This window comes from Pseudorasbora parva, chromosome 23, assembly GCF_024679245.1.
Source record: "Pseudorasbora parva isolate DD20220531a chromosome 23, ASM2467924v1, whole genome shotgun sequence".
Taxonomy (NCBI): domain Eukaryota; kingdom Metazoa; phylum Chordata; class Actinopteri; order Cypriniformes; family Gobionidae; genus Pseudorasbora; species Pseudorasbora parva.
Window position 1 is genome coordinate 10,084,088 of NC_090194.1, and position 26,411 is coordinate 10,110,498.

Genomic DNA, 26,411 nt, shown 5'->3' on the forward strand with positions numbered 1-26,411 from the left:
TTTCACCACTAGATGGAGGAAAATATCACACAGTGTAGCTTTAAAGCAGAAAATTGTTCAGAAGTTTAAGAGTGAATTATACAGGCTCGTCTACAAGTCCATGTATTAGAATGGTAAGTATTCAGAATGTATCGTTCTCTATGTGTGAAACTACGGCTTTACTATGTTATCAAACAGCTAAAACACCTCATTTACAGCAGCACCATCTTTAATATTCAACAGGAATGAATTCAAGGCTGTGCGGAATAGACATAGGCCTACATCACTTCAGTGGTTATACATTATTTCATGTGTTTTTGGAATTTCATGTGTTGCTGAAGTCAGACTATGTGTTGCAAAAATATCTTCCCAAGAAATTTCAGTCAGCAAAAAACTCTAGACAACATGAGTTTATTTAAATATTATAAGTGATCTAGGAACTTTATAAAGCGGATGCCTTTGAAAACACGGCAAGTCTATCCTTCGCAGCCTGGCTTTCATACCTGTCACGGCACTGCTCTGAATAAGGTCAAAATGTGTTGCTAATGAAACACAAACCATGTTCCTTAGTTAATGCTATGCTAAAGGCTGCCTCACATTAATGGAATTGGTTACGTTTGTGATGTAGAGAACGGGACTTTGGTACACTGCAGTTTTAAGGAGAAAATATTCAGCAATGATTGATGAATTTGCACATGGTTTGTCTTAAAGCACAATAAAAACACCACATACCCTATGCATATAAACACATTAAAACGTGATTTTCCCCACAGGGAAAAAGCCTTTAAGAAGACATTTAAAACATATTAGGCTGTTAGATAAAGGATACGTGACTCTATTAAAGTTTTAATTATGTATGAGTTACAATTAAAATGACAAGACAAAACATACCCGTTTGGATAATTGCACACCTTTTCCTCTTTCTGCGCATGCTCTTGGCTTGTGCGTGCGAGAGAGAGAGAGAGAGAGAGAGAGAGAGAGAGAGAGAGAGAGAGAGAGAGAGAGAGAGAGAGAGAGAGAGAGAGCGGGCGGGAGAGACAGGTGATGTAGTACAGCAGCAAGCCCTTATTTGGTCATGTTTTGGGTGTTATGTAAATTACTGTCTGCTAACAGCACGTGCTCCCTCATTCCGATCCATCGATAATACTACAAGAATGATTAAGAACAAAACTATTTGTGTACGGGTATGCACGCCCCCTCAGCCGGAACTGAGTGTCAGAAGAGCTGCATGACTGGATTTAATAGGGGAAAACGCGAGTAAAACGAACGGTTGTCAGTTTAAACTAAAGGTTGGATTATATAGTGTTTACAACTTACTAAAGATCCAGTGATCCATAGATATTGACATTCAGCCAGAAATCGTGGTTTCCTGAGAATTATATGAGCCTTATTTCGGTACATAAATATTTATGTCAGCCATCACAATTTCGAGAGCAAATCCCGCATGTATACGGATGGGTCTATGTATTGAGGTGTGTATGTGGCCGCTTGTCAACAATGAAAAACAGAAGTTTTATTCAAATTCTGAATATATTATAGATTAACAATTTTTTAAATATCCAATAGACAGCACACAAATAGTGCTCCCTTATTCAGTGAATGCAATCTCACAAAGTTCCGTTGTGTCATCAGAGAAGCTGACAGCACAATAAAAATCTAATTATTTTCAGGCCAACACTGTTAGAGAGGTTTTGCGCGTGCAGAGCTCACCACTGGACAAAAACTTGAGCAGTGAGTGGATTCTAACTTCTACACCTGTGATTTGCTGTTGCGTTCAAGAAATCAACAAACATGTCTGTGATTGGCTACATTGCTAACTGAAGCGGAAACACATTGGAAATTTAACAATTTGACGAGCGCAATACAAATACTCTTTTTCGCTTATAATATGCAATTATGAAGAAAACTGATCCTAGACCAGCAGTTATGGGCAGCTTTTCCCTCTAAAAGCAACTTCTGTTCCTGAAGGTAACTAAAGGTCATCACTGACAGACATTATAGAGCTATTTCACCTCGAGTAGCCTAAGTCACTGATCAACGTACCAATTAACGTAAATACAAAGTATAATAAATACTGTACTTGGAAATTGCTAATGAGAGAACTTTGTTCACAAGAAAACACAAAAAAGGCGGGAAAACATCAATGATTCATGACCTCTTGGGCTTCCATAAGATACTGACAGCAGGAAAAAAAATCACTAAATGACGTCACAAATGACGACATTTTACACACCCATTAACACAAGTGTGCCAGAACTTGGTTCTGAGTCCCCAGGCTGCTGAATTTGAAAGCATCAGAGGCTATGAGTCATGGTTGTATCAGACCCGTACCTGCGGCAAACCTCTGCAACTTTCGATAAAAGTAAACCACAACAGTAATGCACAAATCTGTCAACGGTGTTAAATGTTCAGTAGAATTTTTTTCCCCTATGGTTGAAGTCTTCCAAGTGACCACATAAAAGCAGATTGCTGGGCACCCCGCTGCAATCTCGCCTGTGTTCACAGTGCTCTGAAGGAAATACAGCAACATGTTAGAAGTAATAATTGATCCATGCATTATTCATGGAAGTGTCCCTGGGGAGGAAGTGAAGAGGATAGCGAGGGTGGCAGGGTCAGAGAACGCACCTTTGCATTGCTGCTCCTCATTACATTTGCCATCTGGGCAGAGCTTTTAAACCGGGACTTCCCTTCCTGATCGCTCCCTACAAACCCACACACACACAGGGTGCAAAATTAATGCATGCAGAAACAAGTCTGTACATGCACACATACACACTGGCACATGCACACAGACACGCGTCACACTTAAGTTCTCTTGCAAGCCTCTATGATCTCTCGGGTGATGATTTTGATCCAACATGGCATCTTTTCAAATCTTCTCACTCTGCATGCTGTGTGCATCCAAAACCTGACAATGTACACACTATTTGAACTCTTCCCTGAGGCCTCCTGAGCACAGACTCTTCCCTGACTGTACCACCTAAACTGATCATCAAGGTCTTTGGCGTATGAGACTGCAACAATTTAAGACTTGTTTTATACTGCTCTCTAGTGGATGAAGTGTAGGCTGTATGCCCCATGCAAATGAAACCTGAGTAAGCACACTCTCAGAAAAAAAAGGTACAGTTCTGTCACTGGGGTGGTACCCTAAGGTACAAAAGTGAAAGGGTACATCTTTGTACCTTACTAACCCCTAAATGGTACGTATTAATACCTTAAAGGTACATATCAGCAGTACTTTAAGAGTGCATATTAGTAACTTAAAGGTACATATTAGTACCTTTTTGGTTTTGTAGCTTAGGGGACCGCCCCAGTGACAGCAATGTACCTTTTTTTCTGACAGTGCAGCCTTGATTGTGGCAATTAACCTAAAATAGCCTTGTTGTGTTACTTTAACCCTAATGCTCCTTTAATAATTAACATAAGGTTGATACTTCATAACATGCTTCAAACAAACCTCAATGAAAAATATGATATGACCTCAAATATAAATACACATAATAAAATTATATTGTATTCTGCAGTGAAATTTCTCCAAATGGTTCTTAAATTATTATTATTATTATTATTATTATTATTATTATTATTATTATTATTGTCAAGGTTAAAAATCCCCTTTCTGAAATAAATAAATAAATAAATACCTACTTTTTGATGAAATGGAGATTTAGAGCTCCAGTAAAAAATTAATAAAATTAAAAAACACCTACTGGGCTATGAACCCTAACGCTAATAATTCATTGGTTTGAGTAGAGCCAACTCAAAACAAATGAGTTTAAAACTACTTTCATGAGTAGAACTTTTTTTTAAGCTTGTATAGGAAACTTTGATCATAAACTATATCGATCCAAACAAGGCATTTTTAACTTTAATATGCTTATATAAGATATTTTGTTAAATATAAGGGGAATTCTAGTTTTCTGTTAAGTAAACACATTTTGGTTTGATAAACTTTGATACTTTTCTTAATAGAACTGTGTTCGCTGTCTGTAGCCTTGAACAAGTTCTCAGAAAATTCAAGGTGAGACAGCTGCAAATAACACAAACTAAGGAATTTGTTATTGTGTTATTAAAGTTAAAGCCCTCGCCCACATATAAAAGAATGGGTGTGAGGCTTCCACTTTGTCTTTGACTGCAGACAACCTGTCCAAATCGGCCTTTTGGCAAGAATAAAAGCTTTTAAAGACACTTATCTTGTGTTTTTCAATTCCAGCTCCACCATGAAAATTATTAAAGCTCTCAAAACTGACAGTTTTTAAGTTTTCTGAATTGTTTGTTTTGAGTTTTATGTACCTGTTTATTTTCATTTAGACTAACTTACATTTAACCAAAACTGGGCTGGGATTTCTATTTCCCAGCATGCTTTGCCATGGCACTCAAAAGGGACAGTAAATGGCAAAATTAAGTGTCATATAATGTTTGCAAGATTAACATTAAGTGGGAGATTTAGTAGTGTTGAATGCTAGTTTAGAAGAGTTTCTCCGCTGAAAAAAAAATGACTTTGTGGTATTGTAAAATCTATGAGATGAATTCATGTAATTTATACATTGTAAAATCAAGATTAAGTTGGAACTATATATCTTATGTACAATTTACACAATTTATTAATGTAATAAATTAACTGAGAAGAAAGTAAATTTTACCATATATTTACAAATACTATTTAATGTTTTATAGTCACAGCACATTCACCAATACTAAATACATTTTAATCTGACAACAACATAAGCTAAAGCGCCGGCATTATCCACTTCTATAAAGTTGAGACTGGTGGTTAGTCAAAAATAGAGGAGATTAAATGTAGTTAGCTGCATTCTTATAGAAAAAGTCACCGAGTCTGGTTAACTTCAAAATAATTTAATTTTAGCTGGCCGTAATAAAGTGCTGGCTGCCTCTGTGTGTGTTGTTAGCCTTATTTAAAGGCGTCTAGTTATTTTTATATCCACTGAAAATTTAGCAGCAATTCATTTATCAAAGCTAATCACCAAAGAATGTCAAAGGGTGTTTTGGTATTGGTTCATGTTTCAAGGTTATGTTCATTAGCCGCGTCTCAATCATTTTTCTAGTCCACTAGTCAGGGCACTGATTAGGACACAAGTCAATGGGCTGACTCCCTGATCAGTGCCCTGACTAGTGGACTAGTGAGATGATTGAGACACGCCCATTGTCATGTCCTGTCATGCCTTTCCTGGTTTGTCATATGATCCTGCCATGTGCTCCCTTGCCTTGTGTTCTGATGTGTCATTGGTTTATTGGTTGATCATTGTTCACAGATGTGTCTTGTCTAGTCCTGAGCCCTCATGTTTGCCATGTATCTTTTTCTGTTATTGTATATGTACGCGTTTGTTGGTGAAGGTTTAAGTTTATGTTTAGATTCATGCCAAAGGCCTGTTGCATGAAGAGTAGTTTCAGAGTAGGTTTAGAGTTGACAAATCCAGATAAATCCAACCTGGTTTAGATCGAGTTCAACCGTTTCTCAAAGCTCGGTATAAACTTTCTCTGTCAACTCAGGTTTAATCCAGAGTTACCGATCAACTCTCACACAGCATGAAAAAAGGTGTATCCGGACCCGTATACTCCTGTATACACTGCTGAAATTCGGAAGAATCCGGGAGTATACTGGCCGGATAGGTCAAATTCCATGGATCTGTATATATCCGTATACATCCGGAATGATACCAAATCGGATGTATGTTGTGGCCGTATACTTCCATGCTACAGCCATTTGTTGCCATGGCAAGTAATCCCATCAGGTTTTTTCAGGAGACATTTTCACACCTCTGAGCAGCTTTGCCTCCCATCCCCTATTGGCCTTTCAACTCAAACTGGATTGGTTGTTCTTTTAAAACCACTCCCAAAACCCAAACTGCTATTGGAGGACAGGGCACATTAAAAATCTAGTAAAGTGATTTTATTGGTTACTTTTAAAACTTAGCCCACCCAAGGCCTTATAGTTTAGTGATTTGATTGGTTATAGGTCAGCTATGCAGATACTGCTCATACACCATAAACCCCACCCCCCTCTCCCCCCAAAGGAAAAATACACACAAAAAACAATTTAGGAAAATATGGAATATTTATTAAGGTACATAAAACATTACCAAGAGCATTTTAAACAAGCAAAAGAATAGAATGGAGAAACAAAAACAAGTGAACAAAATGTATTTAAAAGGGATGAAAATGTAAAGAACAAAAAAAAAATAAAAAAAAAAAATAAAGGCATTTAAAAGGAACAAATAAACAATATAAATATAACTATATAAAATAAACATAAGTTAAAATGAAAGGGTAAAAAAGGCATGAAAAATAAAATTAACAACATATTTAAAAGTTGGCGATATAAAGAAATAAATACACAGTGTATCTAAAAATGTAACATCATAAAATGAGACAATGCAAAAATGTAAACATTATAAAATTAGAACCAGAATGTTAAAAAAGGTTATATAATATACATAAATGTTCTAAGTAAACAATAAAAATAAGTGGAAAAAAAAAAACTCCCAAAGAGCATTGTAAACATATATTATAAAATGAATGGGGGAAAAAAAGTGAGCAAATTCTATTTAAAGGACGGCGATGTAAAGGAATAAAAGAAAAAAAATGCATATAATATATGTTCTAAGTAAACAATATATATAAGTGGAAACATTTCCAAAGATCATTGTAAAAATACATTATAATGATGCACTGATGATGTGACGTGTAGCATGGGTCAGCCTCTAGTCTGGTTCGTAGCATTTGGCAGAGCGCAGACAACCGTGGTTCTGTTTGGTGGAGACCTCACCATCCACACTGGCCTTCCATCAACAACATCATCTTTATCAGACATCTGCTCTATTGTTGCAGTCTCTCACAGGTCTCTTTCTGCGTTAGCTTGTACAACCCTGGACCTGGTCTCCAGTAACTGCAAAACATGACAGTAATTTAACCACTAAAACACAGGCTGTGTTTACATGTGCAACAATAATGCAACTATGTATTCTAAGAGTAAGGTCTTAATCGCAGGAAGGTGCTCACATGACGAGCAGAACTCTTCACTCCAGTTTACATGCGATTTGCATTATTCACTAATGAGTATGGTTATGTCACACTCAGATTTGATCAAAGTATTGGGTTTAATGTATAAGTTTAATCACAATATTGACAAAATCATATCTCCTAAAGAGAAAATAAATGCTTAGCAAGTTTCTTAACTTACCCTTCACTTTCTTTGACGGTTCTTTGCCATGTTCTTCATAGTGTGTCTTTTTTTGGGCCTTTTCAGGCTGAGCCACAGACTACTTCCTCCGTGGGGTCTCAATATGTCTTGCAACCTGCTAAATAAATCATGAATAATTGTAATACCAATAAAAGTAAGCAAAACAAAGCACACATGGTAAATATTAATATAAAATTACTTTAAAAAAAATAATACAACCTTTAAGATTACCTTTTACACATTCAGGGTCAACATCTGTAAAAGTTGTACTTAATTCTTCAAAGGAAAATGGTCAAAGCGAGGTTGTGTGATGACTATTCTGGGGGGAAAAGTTGCAGTTATAATTAATGAAATTCGGTTTTGGCATTTCAAATCCATATGACGTTAGAAGTAGGTTAACCTAACATTTACAGTATACAATAAGCAGTCTTACCCAGTTTGTGGATCGTATTTGTGTGGGCTGTTCTCTGAATTGGGTTTCACACAAAGGCACCTTACAGATTCCTGTAAAGTTTGAAATTAAAATGCGTTTAAACGGATTCACAATCTGCAAGAACCACAATATTTTCAAGTTTGAATAAGATGATCACAGTAACGTTAACCGCTGGAGACAAAACCCATAACGTTATTAGGCTAAAGTAAATTGTAAGCCAACTTTGGTTTACAGGCACATTATATAACAATAACTGAACTTACCTCACGTTACGTGCCCTTTTAAATCTTTTCACAGTGTTGTAAGGCTCTTCCTGTAAGTTAATCCGTGCTGCTCATACTTTTGCTCGAGAGAATAAAGACGCTGGAGAGCCTCTTGGAGAAGATCAGCCCGTTCATGCTGTGCAGATATTAAAGTAACTTAGTAAGCTGACGAGATATAGCATTCTGGCCGGAGATCAGCTACTTCATCAAGGCATTCACAGTAACTGGGCTTGAGCTTGAGGCTGCTTGTCCTCCTTTGTTCAGTGGAGTAGAAAAACTAAGGTTCCTTTTACTCTCCATATTAAATCTGTCGAAAATGATCGATTCCAAATCTCAACCAAACACCACAAAAAAACAACAATCCGTCCTCTGTACTTCCGGAAACAATGCGGAGGTTTCAACTTTCGCGCGCATGAAACAATACACTACTATTGGGTGTGCCTCCGTCACCACCTTTATTGTGAGTGGTTGATTTCAAACCTCAAAACGCCCCCTCTTTGGCGCGTGTTGTTGCTTGCTAATCCCCACTCAAACCACGCCCTCGGTATGACGCGTCGCAGGTGTATCTTTAATTTGGTGCAAAAATATAATGCTGGACATAATTATCTATCAACATGGAAGGACAACCACCTGTTGATAATAATACGAGAAAGAGAGCTCGGCGGTTTTGCGACCACTGCAACGAGAATGTTTCACATGCATATTTTTATCTTCACAAAAAAAAGTTTTTTTTTTTCACAATGGAGCGATTACAGCTGAGACAAATCACAACACAGAGCTGGAAGTGAGTGCATGTGATGAACTTCATCCAGACGAAATGAGACCTGTGGACTGGGATGATGCTGGTATTCATTTTGGTAAGTTACTGAACATTTTTTTTTTATGTAAAACCAAATGACAAGTAAAATAAGATGATCATCAGCATTTGGTTTATATATTTACTGATGTCGTGCAACATTACACTGATGTTCATGATCTGCTTTGGTTAGAGTTGACACACAATAGTGATTTGCTTGTTTTCAGAATGTAGTAAGTTTGTGTTTTTTCCAGTATAGGCATAAGTCTTGTTAATACATTGTAACTTTTATTTATTACAAATTTGGTCAAAGCTGTATTTGCTGAACATTTAAATCATGATGGGCCATTCATAACAATAACTAAAGTTATTTGGATAAACTATTACGAATGGCCCATTAACATTTCTATGGCCCATCATGACCTGTACACATGCTGTACTGTAAAGTGCATGATATGTGATTCTAAGGGATTTTAATAAACCGCTGCTAACTTTAAGATAATGCTAGACAAATGCATAGCTCCAGCTATTAACCAATTGGTGTTGTGATGTTTCACTGTTTAAACTAAATCTTTGTATTTAGCTTGTGTATGTAAATTTGTGTGTAGCTAAAATCGTTGTATTGTTCTTTAATTGTTACAGGGGACATTGAAGTCCAAGAGCAAGTTGATTTCTGCATATTTGAAGAAACCAAGCATTTACATGAGAACCAAGATTCAGCAGATCTGAAGGCAAGGCTCCTTACATTTAAATTGATGCACACAGACAGATGTGTATTGTTACACTTCTATTATTTTTTTCTAAAAAAAATAAAAAAAACTCTAACAAATGTCTTTTTGAAGAAGAAGAACGCAATGAGCTGCTCAAGCTTTCCTTGGAGCTCAGTGAAACGTCTTCAGATGATGACAGTGACCATGAAGAGCAACATGTCTTTACAGATGGTCAGCACAGTGAACATTTGGATTTTAAAGATGACAAACCTGAAGAAGATAATGACAATAGAGACAGCTCTGCTTTATTACTTGTAAAGCTATTTGCAATAATGCTTTTAACCTGGCAAGCATTGTTCAACATTTCAGACAATGCCATCACTGCACTGCTGCTATGCCTCAGACAACTGATGGCTCATTGGAAATATTCTCAGTGTTCATTGGTGTCTCCTGGGTTTGCCACTGTGGCCTTTGGTTTACTCAGTTGGGGACACAAACTATAACACTAAATTAATGATCTAAGTTATTCAAATAAATATACAAATAAAATGAATTAATTAGGTCTTATTTAATTCTATAAACTATAATATTGATCTGCCAACATTGTTGACCCTACAGCCAACTACAATTTTGTTGCAATACTGTCTCGTTTGACACTGTGAGGCTAATTTGAAACAATCGTCATTGTAAAAAGCGCTATATAAATAAAGTTGATTGATTAATGCAATTTGCTGGTATGATTCCCAAGACTTTATATTAACTAAGAAAATATACCAGTACGACAACTTCACTGAATATGCTGTCTGTCCAAAAAGATGATAAGCTTCAATGGCAAGGAATATCTGTACCCCAAACTAACCTATTGTTACAAGAAAGTAACTCAGTCATTAGAGACCTTGGTAAAAAAGACCTGGGTTTTTTAAAAAGAGAGGCGTGGAGAGAAATACAAATTCTTGGACGAACCAGTCCTCGACCCAAATGCAGAGCTGCGTGCTGGAGTCATTAAGAGATTTCTTATAATCAGTGTTAAAAACTAACACACGTCCTATACGACATGTTGTTGCAAAGGTTTCGTGGTTGCACCCTCATCCAGACAGATGTTTCTTTGGGAACCCTGTGGAGGTATGGGACACAGACTGATTGTGCAGAAGCGTTCCTACCTGTGGAGCGTATTGCAGGGAGATGTGTACTAAGTACATTCATTGTGCAGTTAAGTCAGACAAAAGAAAAGGTATCAGCCATAATTCCCATTTGCACAATGTTTGAGATTTAGCCCCATGCGATTTCCAACTACCTTCTTTTTATTCCTTTAATTTTATTTTGAGCATATCTGGTTTTTTTTGTGTTTTTAAAGCCATGTTTTCATTATTTCACATTAATGTACATTCCTTTTTATTAAATGTTATTGTTATTAACTGCATTTTGTAAAACTTCACAATAAATGTGTGTTATTCTAAAATGGTTGGTTAATTTTCCTTTATTTGTTCCATTTAATTCCTTAATTTAAATACTCTGTTTTTGTGACTATATGTTCATAAATGTTTATAAAAACTTTGATTAAGAGTCATAATTCTCAATCCTGAAGTCCTCCCCTGCCACCCCTCCCTCTGAGAACAGCCAACACCTCAGTGTCATTAACATATGAAAGGCCTTCTTCACACCTAACAGTCACCAGTCCTAGCACCCAGCAGTGTTTCAGCTGTATATTTCCGTGAAATTTCACGGATGCCTGTATATGTCCGCATATGTGAGGTTTCCGGGTGTATCTTGAAATATACTGTTCCGTGTTACTCTGATCCGCTTTTTCCCACATACGTCCGGTAAACCTCAAATTACACAGGAGTTTACCATGCCCGGATAATGCCGTATTCCAGGGTTTTCATGCAGTGTCAAGCGCGTGGACTTGAAAGTGTGACACGTGCGGCAAACAGCCAATCACAGTGTCTGTCTGATTCACTTCTCTTCTGAAGATTGAGAGATCGTTTTGAAAATTATCATGAAATTAAATGCGTTAACAAAGCAGGAATAAACACTGATGCTGCTCGGAGAGAGTTTGAGAAGGCAGCTGAAAGAATATCTGACTATAACAATGCATGATGTGAATCAAAGAAATATAATAATTATAGGTTCACAAAGAGCTCAATGCATACACGTTGTTTAAAATAATTATGAATGCATGTTTTATATTTATATTAATATGTGGCTACTTGTCAATTAATATAATAATTATATGAATATATTTTATTAATTCAAAATAAATATAATTCGTAGCCTATAATATAAATAGAATAAATAATTAGCGGCAAAGGATAAGCAAATTTGTCTCAAACGTTTTTTTCACTATAAACTGCAAATTTGGAACGGCAAGTGTGGCTTTTGTGTAGTCTTTACTTGGAGCTGACTGGTCCAGTTTGAGTTTGCGATCTCGAACCCAGAATAAAACCTGCTCCAGAGCAGGTTAGGGGTGTAGTGTTAGTTACCATGGTGATAAACACTGCTAAAAACCAATCCACCTTTTTGAGCCCGCAAAACCAGAGTTTGCTCAAACTAATCTTTAACTTACCTGGGTAGCAACTGAAACCAGCTTTGTGCAACAGGCCACAAGCCTTTTGTTTATGTTTGGATTTAAGTTTGTGAGTTAGATTTAGTCATTTTTAGCAAGCATGTTCGTTCTGCACTGATAATAAATCTATTTTGTATTTCTTTCTCAATATAATTGTTCTTTCTTTCTTTATTATAAACTGTATGCAGGAGGACAGTTTCAGTGATGCTGCTGAACACAAGGATCCAGTCGATGTGTGAATGAGCGTAAAGGAGAAGTGACCATTGTTTGTTAGTCATTAACGTTACTTATGCCTCTGCTGAGGATTAGTTGAACCATACAAGGTTAATTCTACAGTTACTGAATGTACCTTAACTACTAATCAGTTGATGTGAACATTACTGATTTAATGGCTCATTGTGAATGTTGACCTAATAAACTGTTCAACTTTATTGTATTTATTTGTGATTTGTGATAAAAGTATTTGATGCAAAGAAAATTATTACATTTATTTGGTAACACTTTAAAAAGCAACCTTTACCTAATAATAGTGAGTAATGTAAATTCATTAAAAAAGTAATTCAAAATGTGAAATGGACAGACATTATTAAATCTAATTATTTCATAACAGTAAATATTACAGATTTATAAGATTTACTTGATTTTTTACACTGTTACTTGAACAGTGATGTTCCTTTTAAAATTACATTTACTTAACGTTCTGCTAAGTTAAATATAATTAAGTAACATTTACTTAATGTCTTAGCAAATGTTACATTTATAGTTAAGTACATTTTACTTGATACTGGCAAGTGTTGTACTTTATATCACAGCAGTAAAATTTACTAAGAAAAATTGAGTGCAAATTGTTACAATGATTTTATCAAGTAAATCCTATAAGTTGTTTTTATCAGTGCAGTGCCAATTGGGCATCGATTAAATGCCACGGCCTACCTGAGCATTGTTTCTGACCATGTCCATCCCTTTATGACCACCATGTACCTATCCTCTGATGGCTACTTCCAGTAGGATAACCATGACCATGTCACAAAGCTCAAATCATTTCAAATTGGTTTCTTGAACATGACAATGAGTTCACTGTAAATGGTCAGTCACCAGATCTCAACCCAATAGAGCATCTTTGGGATGTGGTGGAACGGGAGCTTCGTGCCCTCGATGTGCATCCCACAAATCTCCATCAACTGCAAGATGCTATCAATATGGGCTAACATTTCTAAAGAATGCTTTCAGCACCTTGTTGAATCAGTGCCATTAAGGCAGTTCTGAAGGCAAAGGGGGGTGGTGTTCCACTTCCTAATAATCTTTTAGGTGAGTGTATGCTAACTGTGTCATATCGCTGTCCCCATTCAGAAAGTGCTCTGCTATGCTAATGCTACTAAAGCATTGTGTGAAAATTTTGCAAGGTAGCATTTATTGAATTAGCTATTTAAAGCTAAGAAAGTGTGATTGTTTTACATGATTTAATTGTGTACATTGGTTCCACATTAATCAATTAAGTCAAACAAACATAATTTGTTCACATAATTTCAACATCATGGAGTGAAATTTTAAGTAACTCAATTGAGTAGTCTCAAAATTATTTTAATATGGCTCCCAGCACATTACAGGCAATTGGAAATTGTAAAGTTATGTTATAACCAGATTAATGAAAATGGATTGGGTGTGCACAGGGGGGCTTCAGACCCTACCTGTTTAATCAAATCATAAAACAAGTTTATTTTATATTGTGTATTTTTATTGTCAATCATGTCATTATAAGACTGCACTAACTTGTTTTCATTCTTTTAGCCAGCAATAGCACATAATGAACATGTCAAGTGCTAAAAATATGAATGCTCTTTAAGCTAATGACATAACACGTACGTTAAACAATACTCTTCTCGTCGAGTACCAAGCAAAGCATGCTGAGAACTTTTTCAAATACTTTGGTTCACATTCACCACAGGCCATATAAAAAAAAAAATCTGAATGTGAAACAATAGGATAATTGGTAACACTTTAGAAAAATGGTCATTAGTTAACATAGTTAGTACAACATGAACTAATAATGAACTGCACTTATAAAGCATTTATTTATCTTTGTTAATGTTAATTTCAATATTTACTAATATATTATTAAAATCTTGTTAACATTGGTTAATGCACTGTGAACATGAACAAACCATAAACAGCTGTATTGTTATTAACTAACGTTAACTTAGATGATCAAAAACAGTAACACACTGCTCATGGTTAGTTCATGTTAGTTAATACATTAACTAATGTTAAATAATCACAAAAATTCTAAAGTGTAACTGGATAATTTTGAGAATAACATTCAGCTCAAATGCTGCTGTCAATAAAGCAAAAGAGAAAGAAACAAAATGTAATTCAAATGGTTATGGTCATATTTTGTGATTATGTAGTGTACACTTTAGTGGTCTCAGACATGGATTATAGCCTCTTAAATAAACACACATTCAGTATTTATCCCAATGTCCTCCATTATCCTTCCCTGTGAGGCCCTGGTAACATCACCATTGATTTCACTTTTATCTCATTCCCACACATTCTCTTCTGTCCTTTATTCCCTCATTCGCTCCATCTCACCTTTTTGTTCTCATTAGGATGTAAATGGCATTATTGTTATCAGACACCAAGAAGGAAGAACAAAGCGAAAAACAAAGAGAGTCTGCTGAGGCATTTGGTGATGTTAAGCATCCATTACACAGATAAAGGAAAGAACGAAACAAATGTCAGAGCTCAGACCCTTGACTGAAGCTACAATGAAAGGCCACGACTCCCTCTAGTGGCCGACATGAACACTAGTGGGGTTTTCCATTAGGGGGCGGTAGAAAGTAGAAACTGAGTGTATAAGAAGAGAGAGAGAAAGAGTTTCCATGAAACTCGTCTCCATAGGAACCGTTGGTAAGATCAAAGTGATAATAATGTCCCATGCTACAAGATATGCAAACACCCCAGAGCTAATTAAATTATATAAAGCAATACATGATAACAATACCGTGAAAACAAAACAGTTGTCAGAATTACCAGCTTCTCTGATACGCGTCCCATTTACTCCCAGCTATGAATCACTATCAGTTGACAGTTTGAATTACTTGGAACTCCCAAACAATTATAGGGGTGGGTCTAATAAGCCCCCCCTTAAACCTTTCACCCTACCACCCAAAAACATAGAGGTGACATTCAAATGTCTGCTCAGGAAAAGAGATTATTCTTATACTGCCATGACAAAGATATTTATAGGAAGTTAGAATTGGCACACAACGTCAGAAATAAACTTCCGAGTTTCTCATGCTCTCTGAGACATTGACTGGTAGGGTGTGTGAAATGTCTCACTAGGGCATAAGATAGTATTTGAGAATTGTGATTTGTGGATGTGTGTATTGTGTGTGTGGAGGATGAAGCAGAGATCTCTATGTATAGCTAAATATCTTCAGCTTATTCCAGGAAATGCCCAGAGCTGGTGTCTGTAGTTTACGGTGGAACCTGTCTGACCAGTACCGGTACGTTAAACCCTCCCCCCACCAATAAGAGCTGTGGAAAATAATGCTTTAGTGAACAGTTTCACATACTCATAAACTAGGAAGTGTATATCCATGAGTGCAAAACACGCATTAGTGTGTGAATCCTATCAGACATTTTTCTTTCTGACTGAAACCTGTGACATCATAATAAAGACACTCCCTTTCTTTCTTTCACTTTATGTTTGTGATAATGTGGCTTGACAAACAGCAATGAAAAGTTATCCGGACTTGCAATAACTCCACTGAAAAACTACTTTAAGAAGAGTACATTTCTAAGGAACTATAGGGTGGTTACTAAGAACCTGAACAGTTTGGTTTTTATGATACAGATACATATTATCAGCACTTCAATTTCTAAAACAAAGAAGACATGTCAGAACAACACTGAAAGTATCTGTTTATGAAACACCTGTTTGAAACGTGTTTTGGGTAGGCCTGAGTACAGGATGGCCAAATATAATTTAATGCCAAAACTAATAATGTGACATTGTTGCTCTCTTATTCTGCTTAAATTTTAATTGAAATTGAGAAATGTTTCTCTTAAATTTTATATATAAACAATAACTTGTTACGTTAGTTTCTATAGATATTTTTAATAATTTGCTTTGGCCTAGTATAAATATATATTTGCTAAGGTTTAAAAACCCTGTACTCCCACAGAACTGTGTGTCTGTGTCTATCATATGGCACTAACATTTCAGATGCATTTCCTGTAAATATTATAACGTGGTTACAGTTTCCTGTCGGTGGCTAGTAATCATCAATCTCTCATGTCAATTAAAGTCTAAAAATAATACCTCCATCTAAGATTGTCATGGCATTTTTACTGTTTGGCAATTCGCTTGTATGTAATCCTTCACAAGTATGACTCAACAATTAGTTTGAACATGAATCCCAAATAAAAAAAATAAAAAATAAAGTTAATATCCAATAAATGCAGTTGTGGTGTATAATCATACAATTATATATATATATATATATATATATATATATATATATATATATATATATATATATATATATATATATATATATATATATATATATATATATATATATATATAATTGTATGATTATACACCACAACTGCATTTATTGGATATCATACAATTATATATATGATTGTATATAATGACCCCATACAGAAAGATTTTAAAATAAAATAACCACTTTTATGATTTATTTTCACACAAAATATGCTGCTCCATAAATGTTCAATACCAACATTTATAATTTCCTGTATATCATACATTATAGTAGTGAAAAAAGGAGTAGTGAAAAGCACATTTTTCTTAAGGTGTTCCTTTAGGTAACGTCTAATATTCCTTTGAACGAGGCATCTTGACATTCAGGTCAGAGACTAGATGAGATAAACATACATCCTATATCATCAAACGATGAAAGTATGACCAAGTTGTGATTTGTGATAGTTACTCATACTTCGATACGGTGTCGTCACGAAACCCCCAGACCTTTACAAACAACATGGACAAACTCAATCTAGACGAAACTCAGAATGTCTCCGCCCATAAAGAGGAAGAGACTCTTAAAGCTCAAATCAGCAGCTTATTCCATATTCAAGGTGCGGCTTCATTCAACAGGTGTCTAAGTCAGGGCATCCACAACAGCTCTTTTTAGCGGAACTTTATTTTTATTTTTAAACATTTTTGTGAGTTTAACCCTTTCAAAGTCGGAGGGCTACAGAAACCGCTTTGAACTGTTGTTTCCAGATATCAAACATATATAGGTTTAGGTTAGTAATCTTTTTAGATTCATTGTGAGAAGATGGCAAACAAAGGAATGCAGCTCCTGGGATTTACTCTATCGATTCTGGGTTTGATTGGACTCATTGTTGGCACAATCTTGCCTCAATGGAAGATGTCTGCTTACGTTGGAGATAATATAATCACAGCGGTGGCGATGTATCAAGGCCTTTGGATGTCGTGCGCATTTCAGAGCACCGGACAAATCCAGTGCAAGGTGTACGACTCCATTCTACAACTCGATGGTAAGTGCAAACCACCTCTAAGGTTTTTTCAAAAACTATATTAGGCTATTGAAAACACTGCTGTATGTCTATTTTACAACACCCTTCTAGTTGTGATTTTTTTTTAAATGTTTTTTTTTTAGCTAAGCATTCGCTTGGTGAAATATTGTACCTGAGAGGGCGCATGCGCGCACTGTTTAGCGTACTGGCATATGATCGCTTCTTCACACACTTATGATAATGATATGTGTTCTGGCGTCGAATTGTGCCAGCTTACTGATATCATTTATTTGTGTCGTGTCATACAGCTATGTTAGCTGAGCAAATAATCAAATCAACTTTTTTCGATAACATGCAAAACTATTGGTAATTATTTTCTTTAAATGTTTACCTGTCAAATATAAAGGCGCAAGTTATATTTAAAACGGTTGTGATGTTTATCTTTATCCGTAGCCTACATGAAAGCTAGCACCCAAATTGTTTTTCGTTGCCACACCCTACACAGCCTCTACGTTAAAGAGCAACTCATCTCGTGTTACCACAGCGAGGACACGCACCTGTCCTCTCCTCAGAATTCCACGTATTTTGTCCTTTATACACTTTGTTTGGTGCCATCATCTATTTAACTAGTATCTCTCACATTCCTGCACAGATGGTGTTAGATAATGATATTTGTTTGTTATACAAGGATTTGTATCCATTTGTTTTGGGTCAAAGGAAGCTTAAAAGTGGTAAAAAGGGCAGCCGTTCTTCAGGAATGTGTACAGTGAAAGTTTAAGCCAGAGTAGTCAAAATAGGAGATTATTCATTGTTAATAAACAAAGATTTGTATCGCTTTAAGGTTAGGGCGAACATTCAGACTGGGCCAATGCTAGTTTAGTACGGTTGGATTACGCTTTTACTCAAAAGTAATGATTATACGGGCGTGACTCCCACCCTTCCTCCACTCGCGGAAACGCAGTGCTCCTTTATCGGGTGGGGGAGTCAGTCATTGTCTTTGAATCACTCGAGTATTTCCCCAACAGCTTATTAAAACAACCAAATGAGGACTCCATTGTGAAAACACCTCAACACAGACAATGAAGCTATTTAAACTCGAGTGCCTTTTTAGAATAAGAGGCGTTTGCTCAGTGATGTTTACCTCGTTTCATCCCCTATTTACTCTCCACACCTGAGACTGATGGGAAGGAGTCGTTTGGCTCACCTCTGCCATTTGTGTTTATATTCATGTAGAGCTTAATAGTTTATTTAGCATTTTATGTTATCCACACAAAAGTACAACATCTATTACTGTATCTTACTGTAGTAGCCTATTGCTGTTATGGATGAACCATGAGATTTAACACGGCACAAGCAAAGTGAAAAGAAAACCGGTATGGTGACGTAATGGCCAGCAGCCATTTTGTACATCTTGTAAGATTTGAATATGTATTTTACTTCAGGTGACGAGTTCCCAATAAATGGAGTTCTTCCTAAGAATTCTTAATAATTTGGCTTGATACTAGAAGGATGTGTGGTAATACTTTTGAAAGCCATGTCCACAAAGCAAAAGTAGATATTGTTACTGTGAAACCCAAGTTCCCATGACTGGTTAAACCTGTTCTTACAAAGGGCAAATCACTCCCCACATATGTGTACAAACTTCTCTCAAAGGAGGTTTCCGGTTGGAACCAGTCTTTGTTCCACCTGACTGCAGGTGTAATGGGGGATGGGCTTATTTTGTCCCTGCTGAGAATAAGGCCATTTTAAAACCCTTTAGTCTGTTCAAACCTTTTTGTTTCACTATTGGCACACTTACCCTTTTTGTGTGCGGAAATGACTTTGTGTGATCTGAATGTCACTGTCATGAATGTACATGTCGAGACCAAATTATTAACTTTTCTCTTTATATCTCTTTCTTTCTCTACCCTCCCCCTTTCAGGTGCTCTCCAGGCAACTCGTGCCCTGATGATTGTATCAATCCTTTTCACAGTAGCGGGACTGGCTGTGGCCAGCATGGGCATGAAGTGCACAAGCTGTGGTGGAGATGACAGGGTCAAAAAGTCCCGTATTGCCATGACAGGCGGTATAATCCTCATTGTTGCAGGTACATTCACTCTGATATAATTATTTTAATGTTAGTTATGTATTTAAACTACAGCAGCATTTTATAGATTAGGTTTTTTTTTAAGTATCAAGGTTAAAGGAACTCTTGGTAGGTTTGGAATGTCTATCGTCACTGTTTTGGTTTCTCATTGCTCTGAATTACAGAATGTGACATTGACAGATGACATGCAGAAAATGTTCACTCCCAGTCAGTGGGCAGATACTGTGTCAAAAAATTTTTTTATAAGTAACTAATTTATCGCTTTTCTTCCATTCCTTAGCCGTCTGTAGTATTGTTGCCTGTGGCTGGTTTACAAGTCAAATCGTCAGGGACTTCTACAACCCCTTTACACCTGTCAATACAAAGTAAGTTTAAATGTGGCTATAGGCATTTATCCATGTGCTTCACCTTATTTTATAATTTCTCTTAAAAGATTTGTTCTCTTTAAAATTAAAATTACCCCATGATTTACTCACTATCAAGTCGTCCTAGGTGTATATGACTTTTTCCTTTCTGATGAACACTGTTATATAAATAAATATCCTGATGCTTCCAAGCCTTATGATGGCAGTGATGGGGTCCATTGAGTTTAAAGCTCAAAGTGCATCCATCCATCATAGATGTACTCCACACGGCTCCAGGGGGTTGATAAAGGCCTTCTGAAGTGAATCGATAGGGTTGTGTAAGAAAAATGTCCATATTTAAAACTTTATTAAGGAAACTTTCCGCCAGACCGTATTCATCTTGCGAAAAAAGCACAACTGGTGCGCTGTTTGACATAGGACGTAGGGTAAGCGTTTTGAACCGCAAAAGGAGTGTTACACTTTCTATGTAAGTTGAATACGGAAGGCAGTCTGGCAGAACCTAGATAATTTACTTTATAAAGTTTTAAATATGGATATTTTTCTTATAAAACTTGATCAGTTTGCTTCAGAAGGCATTTATTAACCCACATGGAGCCATGTGGAGTACGTTTATGATGGATGGATGCGTTTTTTTGAGCTTCATCTCTATTATAAAGCTTGGAAGTGTCAGGATATTTATTAACTTAACTCTGTGTTCATCAGAAAGCCATATACACCTAGGTTGACTTAAGAGTAAGCAAATCATGGGGTTCTTTTCATTTTAAAGTGAACAAATCCTTTGTCCTTCTGAGTATGGTTAGTCACAGCTCATAATATAATACTCTATTTTTCTAGGTATGAGTTTGGTGCAGCCATTTTCATCGCCTGGGCAGGTGCGTTCCTGGACATAATGGGTGGAGGCATGTTGGCTGCCTCCTGCCCAAAGGCTAAATCTACTCCCAAGTACCCCAAGTCCTCCAGACCCCCCAGCAGCAGCAAGGAATACGTTTGAGACGCGTCAGTTTTTCACAAGCTGAAGAAGTCCATAATGAATCACAGAGCGTGGGTAAAAGTTTCCCTAGTCAGCTGATCTGAGATGTTATTATTGTAATTTCTTTTATTGTGGTTGACTTAGAATAGAACAAACTGCTCAGATCAGTGTTCTCTGGCAACTTTTACTTGTGCTCGATACAGCAGCCCACCTCAGAAAAAAAGGTCACTTCTGTTTTCTTCCTTTTGTAAGCACCAAATCTTTTTTCTTCCTATTATGAATCCTGTTGCTGATGTGAGTTTGGAAAGGGTTCTTTCCCAGTATGTTCCTCGTTTCATAAGACTGCCATGTTTAGGGAACATGAAAGAGGAAGGCGTGCTCAGGGAAAAATCATCACTCTTACCGCTCAGTTACACTTGGATCACTGATTACTGCTGTAAAGCCATGTCCTGACCTCAACATCTGCCTTGTTTGCTGTGTGCATCATCTAAGGAATTGTGCTAGACACTGGGGTGCATGAGAAGAACAAATTGCATTTGTGTATATTTTTTTTTCTTAAATGTAGATCTGAGGCATAAATGTGCACAATTCTAATTGTCTTTGCTAAATGATTTCAGTCTGGTTCCTGTGCCATCAGTGTCTTTTCAAACAATACGTCATTTTATACAAATCAACATCCTCTAAGGGAAGGTTTGTATTTACTTTTTTTTTTTTTTTAAAGGAAGTAGAAACTTACTGAACTAGTTTGAGAACATGACCTTGCTTGGATGTTGCTAAAGATAACAGTACTAAACTTCAACTTTTGTAGTTATGCAGTCAGTCAGTGTCTGTTTCTGAACAACCTGATCAATGTTTTTTTATTTTTTTATTGTTTTAAAATCAAATAAATGGCTCTTATTTATGTGAAACTTAACCTTAGCTTTTGTGCTTTTAGTTCCTCAGTGTCGTCCTCGTTGCATGTGCACATTTATAAAGCTAATGTTACAAAATGTTTTGATACTCCTTTCTTGTATTTATACGCCACTTCCTGGTCAGGAGAAAATTGGTGTAGATACTGGTTCAGTTCTATTACAGCTGGTTACAAAGAGGTCACATGGATTGTCTTTTTCTATCTCTCTACAACGTGAAACTTTTTTTCTTTCTTTGGTCTTTATGCTTGGACCACTTGAGATGGGTTGCCCTCAAGTCTGTTTAGGGAAATATAGTTCACATCATATTTGTGACCAGTTTATGCATATTTAACTTTTAAAAATGTTACGACTGTTTAAGTTTGCAAATGACATTTTATGTAAATAAATTTTTTAAACAAGACCATGTCTCCCATGTTCATTTTATGTGCTTAAATTATATCTGTGGCAGTCAGGGTTGGAGAGTAAAAAAATTAATGTAACTTAGTTGCGTATTTAAAATACAAAATTTGAGTAATTGTACTTTATTAGTGCTACATGAACAGGATGAGGTGTACATTTTCCTTATTTTATTTTAAAGATCTCATTTATTTTAAATTTAGTGCTGCCCTTCAGGTGCTGATAACTGTTTCCCAGGAGACAAAATAAGTACAATTTACCCTGTTTGTCCAATTTAAAAAGATTACACGCCCCAGATCTTAATGCATTGTGCTGCCGCCTTGAGCATAAGTATTTTTCTTTTTTCTAAGATTGCATTTTTTTACTTCATGAAATATTGTAGAAAACGGTTTAAAATAATATGTAGAGGAAAACCAAGTTGGTGGTCCCATAGTATTCCAAAGTATTTAGATTGTTACAAAACTTGTGTAATCTAAAGAAATACATTACAAATGATGTTTAAAGCATCTATTTTGTAATCTGTAGTGAGATACATTATAAAAGTAACCCTGGTGGCAGTTTAACCATGAGTGATTTGCAAATAGCCTACCCCAGCCTTGGTGAGTCACGTGGTCCTCTGACTTGTTTCAGCATTATTTGCATGTTCTGGCATTTTAATGTAAATAATCCTGTATTGGAAGGGAAGGGAAAATGGGTCCAGGTAAAATTAGTGAATTCGACCAGTATCATGCGCAACAATAACTTGGTTCAGCCAGTTGCATTTCACAAATATGCTACAAATTGGGTATAATAAGTAAGAACATGATTAATTAAACAGTTATAGTCCAGGCAAAGTAACTCACTTTGGAGCCAAAAATAGAACTAATTAATAAAAAAAAAAAAAAAAAAAATCAGCTTAGATCATTTCTATGAGGTGTCCAGAACAACATACTAAAAGTCCTAAGAAATCCTAGTTAAGAAATATGTTAAATTCTCATCAATCCGAGATGTGCCAGTAAGGCAACAATAGACCCCAATGGGGCTATTTTTTTCCTTTACTCCTACCACAATAAAACTTTACACATTGAAAGTCTACATGAAAAGTAAAACATTTTGTATTAGAAGTTTCTTTGAAATTGAATTTGCATATGCAAATGAGTAATATACTAATCGAATATGCCCAAAATACTCCCTAAAGGGCTTATTTTTTCCTTTACTCCTATCACAATCAAACCTCACACAGTGAAAGTGTACATGCATGAAAAGTAACATTTTTGTTTTCCAAGTTTCTTGGGAAAATCAATTTTAAATATGCAAATGAGCTCAACACTATGCCTAATTGACTTATGACCAAAAAGCCCTAAAGGTACAAGTAGAAAAAACAGGGCCCAAATATCTAACACATTCATGACCATTTAGTAAGTTAACCTATGCCTAAACACGATAAATTTGAAGTCACTTGCCATAAAAGACTTGAATTGACCTTAGGAATGAATTGCCCAATCTTGCCTCCAGTTTCTTTCTAAATTCTTTTTTTTATTTGCAAACAAGCCTTACCTAATGACAATCCCCCACAGATAACATCAGAAAAAGCCAGAATAGCCATTTTAGTCATTAGTAATGTGGTGGGATAACATTTTGGGCTGGTAGATTTACAAAAGATTGGGATTGTTGGTAAAATTATGAGATTACAGGCAGAAGTCATTCTTACCTACTAAATGATTCATTCTCACACTGAAGAGATACTTTCCAGACATTCCAGCTCTTTCAAATAATTTTGCCAGACACCAAAACTGCTTCTCATTTTGTAGTTAGCAAGTATTTCAGACCAGGCAGGCCACACATCAGACTTCAAATTCTATTGGCCCTAATTTCATTGCTAGACAACACTTTGATACCTTTTTCAGGGAGAAATTCAAATTCATTTTCAAAGAAACTTCTAATACAAAATGTTTTACTTTCACGTAGACTTTCATTGTGTTAAGTTTTATTGTGGTAGGAGTAAAGGAAAAAATAAGCCTATTTGGGTGTATTTTGGGCATATCGATTAGTGTGTAGCTCATTTGCATAGTAAAATTCATTTTCAAAGAAACTTGTAAAACAAAAAAAATTACTTTTAATGTGTACTTTCATTGTGTAAAGTTTCATTTTGATATGAGTAAAGGCAAAAAAATAGCCCCATTGGGGTCTTGTTGTCTGGCCTTACTGGCTCGGATTGATGAGAATTGAAAATATTTCCTCAACTAGGATTTCTTAGGATTTTTAGTATGTTGTTCTGGAATCTGGACACCTCATAGATCTAAACTGAAAAAAAAAAATATTTTACAATTAGTCTGTCGTAAAACGTTACTTTGCCTGGACTATTATGTACAAAGGGAATGTGCGTTTCACCAGCTAGAAATGTGTGAGGCAAACTGTAACGTACTTTTCCTTCTTCTTGTTTGGCTGGGTGTTCTCAACTGCCACTCTTGTCGGTCAAACGCGAGAAAACATGGTTGGTCCTGCTAATTCAGACTTCGGCCCAGTCTAAAGAAAGTCAGAATAAAAGGTTGATAAAGTTGGTTTTATTCTTTTTACATATCAGTTGGCCTGTATGTAAAAAAAAACGTCCCACCATGGTTTCATTTATAACTGGTAACTTACAAATTATAGCCAGCGGTATTAAGTTAGACTAGCTAAAGTTAGACGTCTGACAACACAAATAGTGTTTACCTGAGGGATTTACCATAACGTTACATTACCATAGTTAACCACCTTTGGTTTGAAGCGGTAGCCTATGATAAAACATTTACATTTATGTACATACAAAACATAAATGCTGCCATAATTTACATAACACAAAATATCAAAAAGTCTGATAGCAGAAGACGGGTGATTTTGATAAAGGGCGCCAAGAACGTCGTGGAACCTCAAAATATTACAGCCAGAAAATCCAGTTGGAATTTCCTTTAAGACGTAACCAACCTCTTAATTCATTTTTTCCAGACATTTTCCCCTCTAGATTTTGAGGTAATTCCCAAGTACTTAATGTAAAAAGAAGTGTATGTTTTTGTATAAGAAGTGAAAAAAAAGCTGATGTAGGCAAAGCTAACAAAAGCCAAACGTAACTGTTTGTCTTAGAGTTTGTTGCCATCTAGTGGCCAAACATCGATCAGCTCGACACTTTGACTCAAAAAGGAGCTCCGCTTCACTTGTCATTTATTGAGTATATCATCATACTGATTTACACTTTTATTTTTATTTTTCCATGTCCCTTTTTCCACTGCTGAAATACAGAATACAAGCAACAATTAAAACAATATCAACTCTTCATACGTGCCACATTTAGCCAACTGATCATTTAAACATAAAAATGCATAGAAATAATGTATCATGGTAATCAAGCAAGTGCATAGATAGATCAAAGTAATAACTTAGGCAAAGTCACAGGCAATGTTTCATAATGCATAAAAACATGTAAACCAGCTAAAGTTGCAAAGCCTTAGGAAAGTGATTCTCAACCAGGGTGGGCAAAATGAGCACAAAATAAATTAAAACTGAATTAAAATTGTAATAACAAACAAACAAACATTTACCAAATAAGTTAAGTTCTGAAACCACTGAAAATTAGGCTAATCACTATTTTAACCTGTAGTGTAGATCCTCCTGGGACCCAGGAATAGACTATTTTAGTGAATTTCTCTGACAACATATATGTCAAAGTTTTGTCAGGATGTCCTGTAAAGAGCACATTCATGGCTTTTCAGAGATACCAATTGTTTGGAAGTTTCACAATGACTACTGCCTCTCCTTGGACTTCAAAAATGACATTCATTTAGTGATCAAATTTAACACTCGAAAATATGCTAATATTTTGTAGTTATTTAAATCTGACACATTTTTTAATTGTTTGCCATAAATAAATATCTCAGGAAAATCGAAATATGACTTTCTGTTACGAATCAGGACATCAATGTCATACATGTCCACTGTAGAGGACACCAGGACATCATGTTTATCAGTCATTTTGGGAGACACAACAATAAGTGAATATGGAAAGAAATTTCAATATCCCTATGAAATACTAAATATTATTATGAAAATCTTACCAATTACTACTACCATTATTACACTTTTTCATTACATGTTGCCCCAAGAACACATTAATATGCTAATTAGATACAATGTATAGATACATGTATAATGGGAAAACCTGCTTGTGGCCATTTTACACACATATTGCACAAAGCAAAATTATGTATTAAA

General features: G+C 35.9%; 1 protein-coding gene and 2 long non-coding RNA genes across 4 annotated transcripts; 1 reads left to right on the forward strand and 2 right to left on the reverse strand.

Annotated features, from left to right (window-relative positions):
* Positions 1-2,254: 2,254 nt before the first annotated feature.
* LOC137062349 (uncharacterized) lies at positions 2,255-25,218 on the reverse strand. The gene is made up of 5 exons (XR_010901233.1): positions 25,131-25,218; positions 24,592-24,692; positions 22,777-22,855; positions 2,605-2,681; positions 2,255-2,488 (listed from the first exon to the last, which is right to left on the reverse strand). It is a non-coding gene; the product is annotated as an uncharacterized lncRNA (long non-coding RNA).
* LOC137062973 (uncharacterized) lies at positions 6,525-7,907 on the reverse strand. 2 transcript variants are annotated; one of them, XR_010901324.1, is made up of 5 exons: positions 7,877-7,907; positions 7,614-7,684; positions 7,412-7,499; positions 7,181-7,298; positions 6,525-6,886 (listed from the first exon to the last, which is right to left on the reverse strand). It is a non-coding gene; the product is annotated as an uncharacterized lncRNA (long non-coding RNA). The 2 variants fall into 2 exon arrangements; XR_010901323.1 differs by lacking the exon at positions 7,877-7,907 and having other exon boundaries at positions 7,614-7,757.
* On the forward strand, positions 17,108-22,191 carry cldn7b (claudin 7b). Its single transcript, XM_067433234.1, has 4 exons — positions 17,108-17,480; positions 19,381-19,545; positions 19,826-19,910; positions 20,745-22,191. Exons 1-4 carry the CDS (start codon positions 17,258-17,260, stop codon positions 20,899-20,901), a joined length of 630 nt encoding a protein of 209 aa, XP_067289335.1. The 5' UTR covers positions 17,108-17,257; the 3' UTR covers positions 20,902-22,191.
* Positions 25,219-26,411: the final 1,193 nt, after the last annotated feature.

Excerpts from the sequence above, each read along its gene's own strand:
- cldn7b (XM_067433234.1), top strand. The coding sequence starts at position 17,258 with ATGGCAAACAAAGGAATGCAGCTCCTGGGATTTACTCTATCGATTCTG. Across the intron at positions 17,481-19,380 it reads CTCCATTCTACAACTCGATG|GTGCTCTCCAGGCAACTCGT; the intron begins GTAAGTGCAAAC and ends TCCCCCTTTCAG. Across the intron at positions 19,546-19,825 it reads TATAATCCTCATTGTTGCAG|CCGTCTGTAGTATTGTTGCC; the intron begins GTACATTCACTC and ends TCCATTCCTTAG.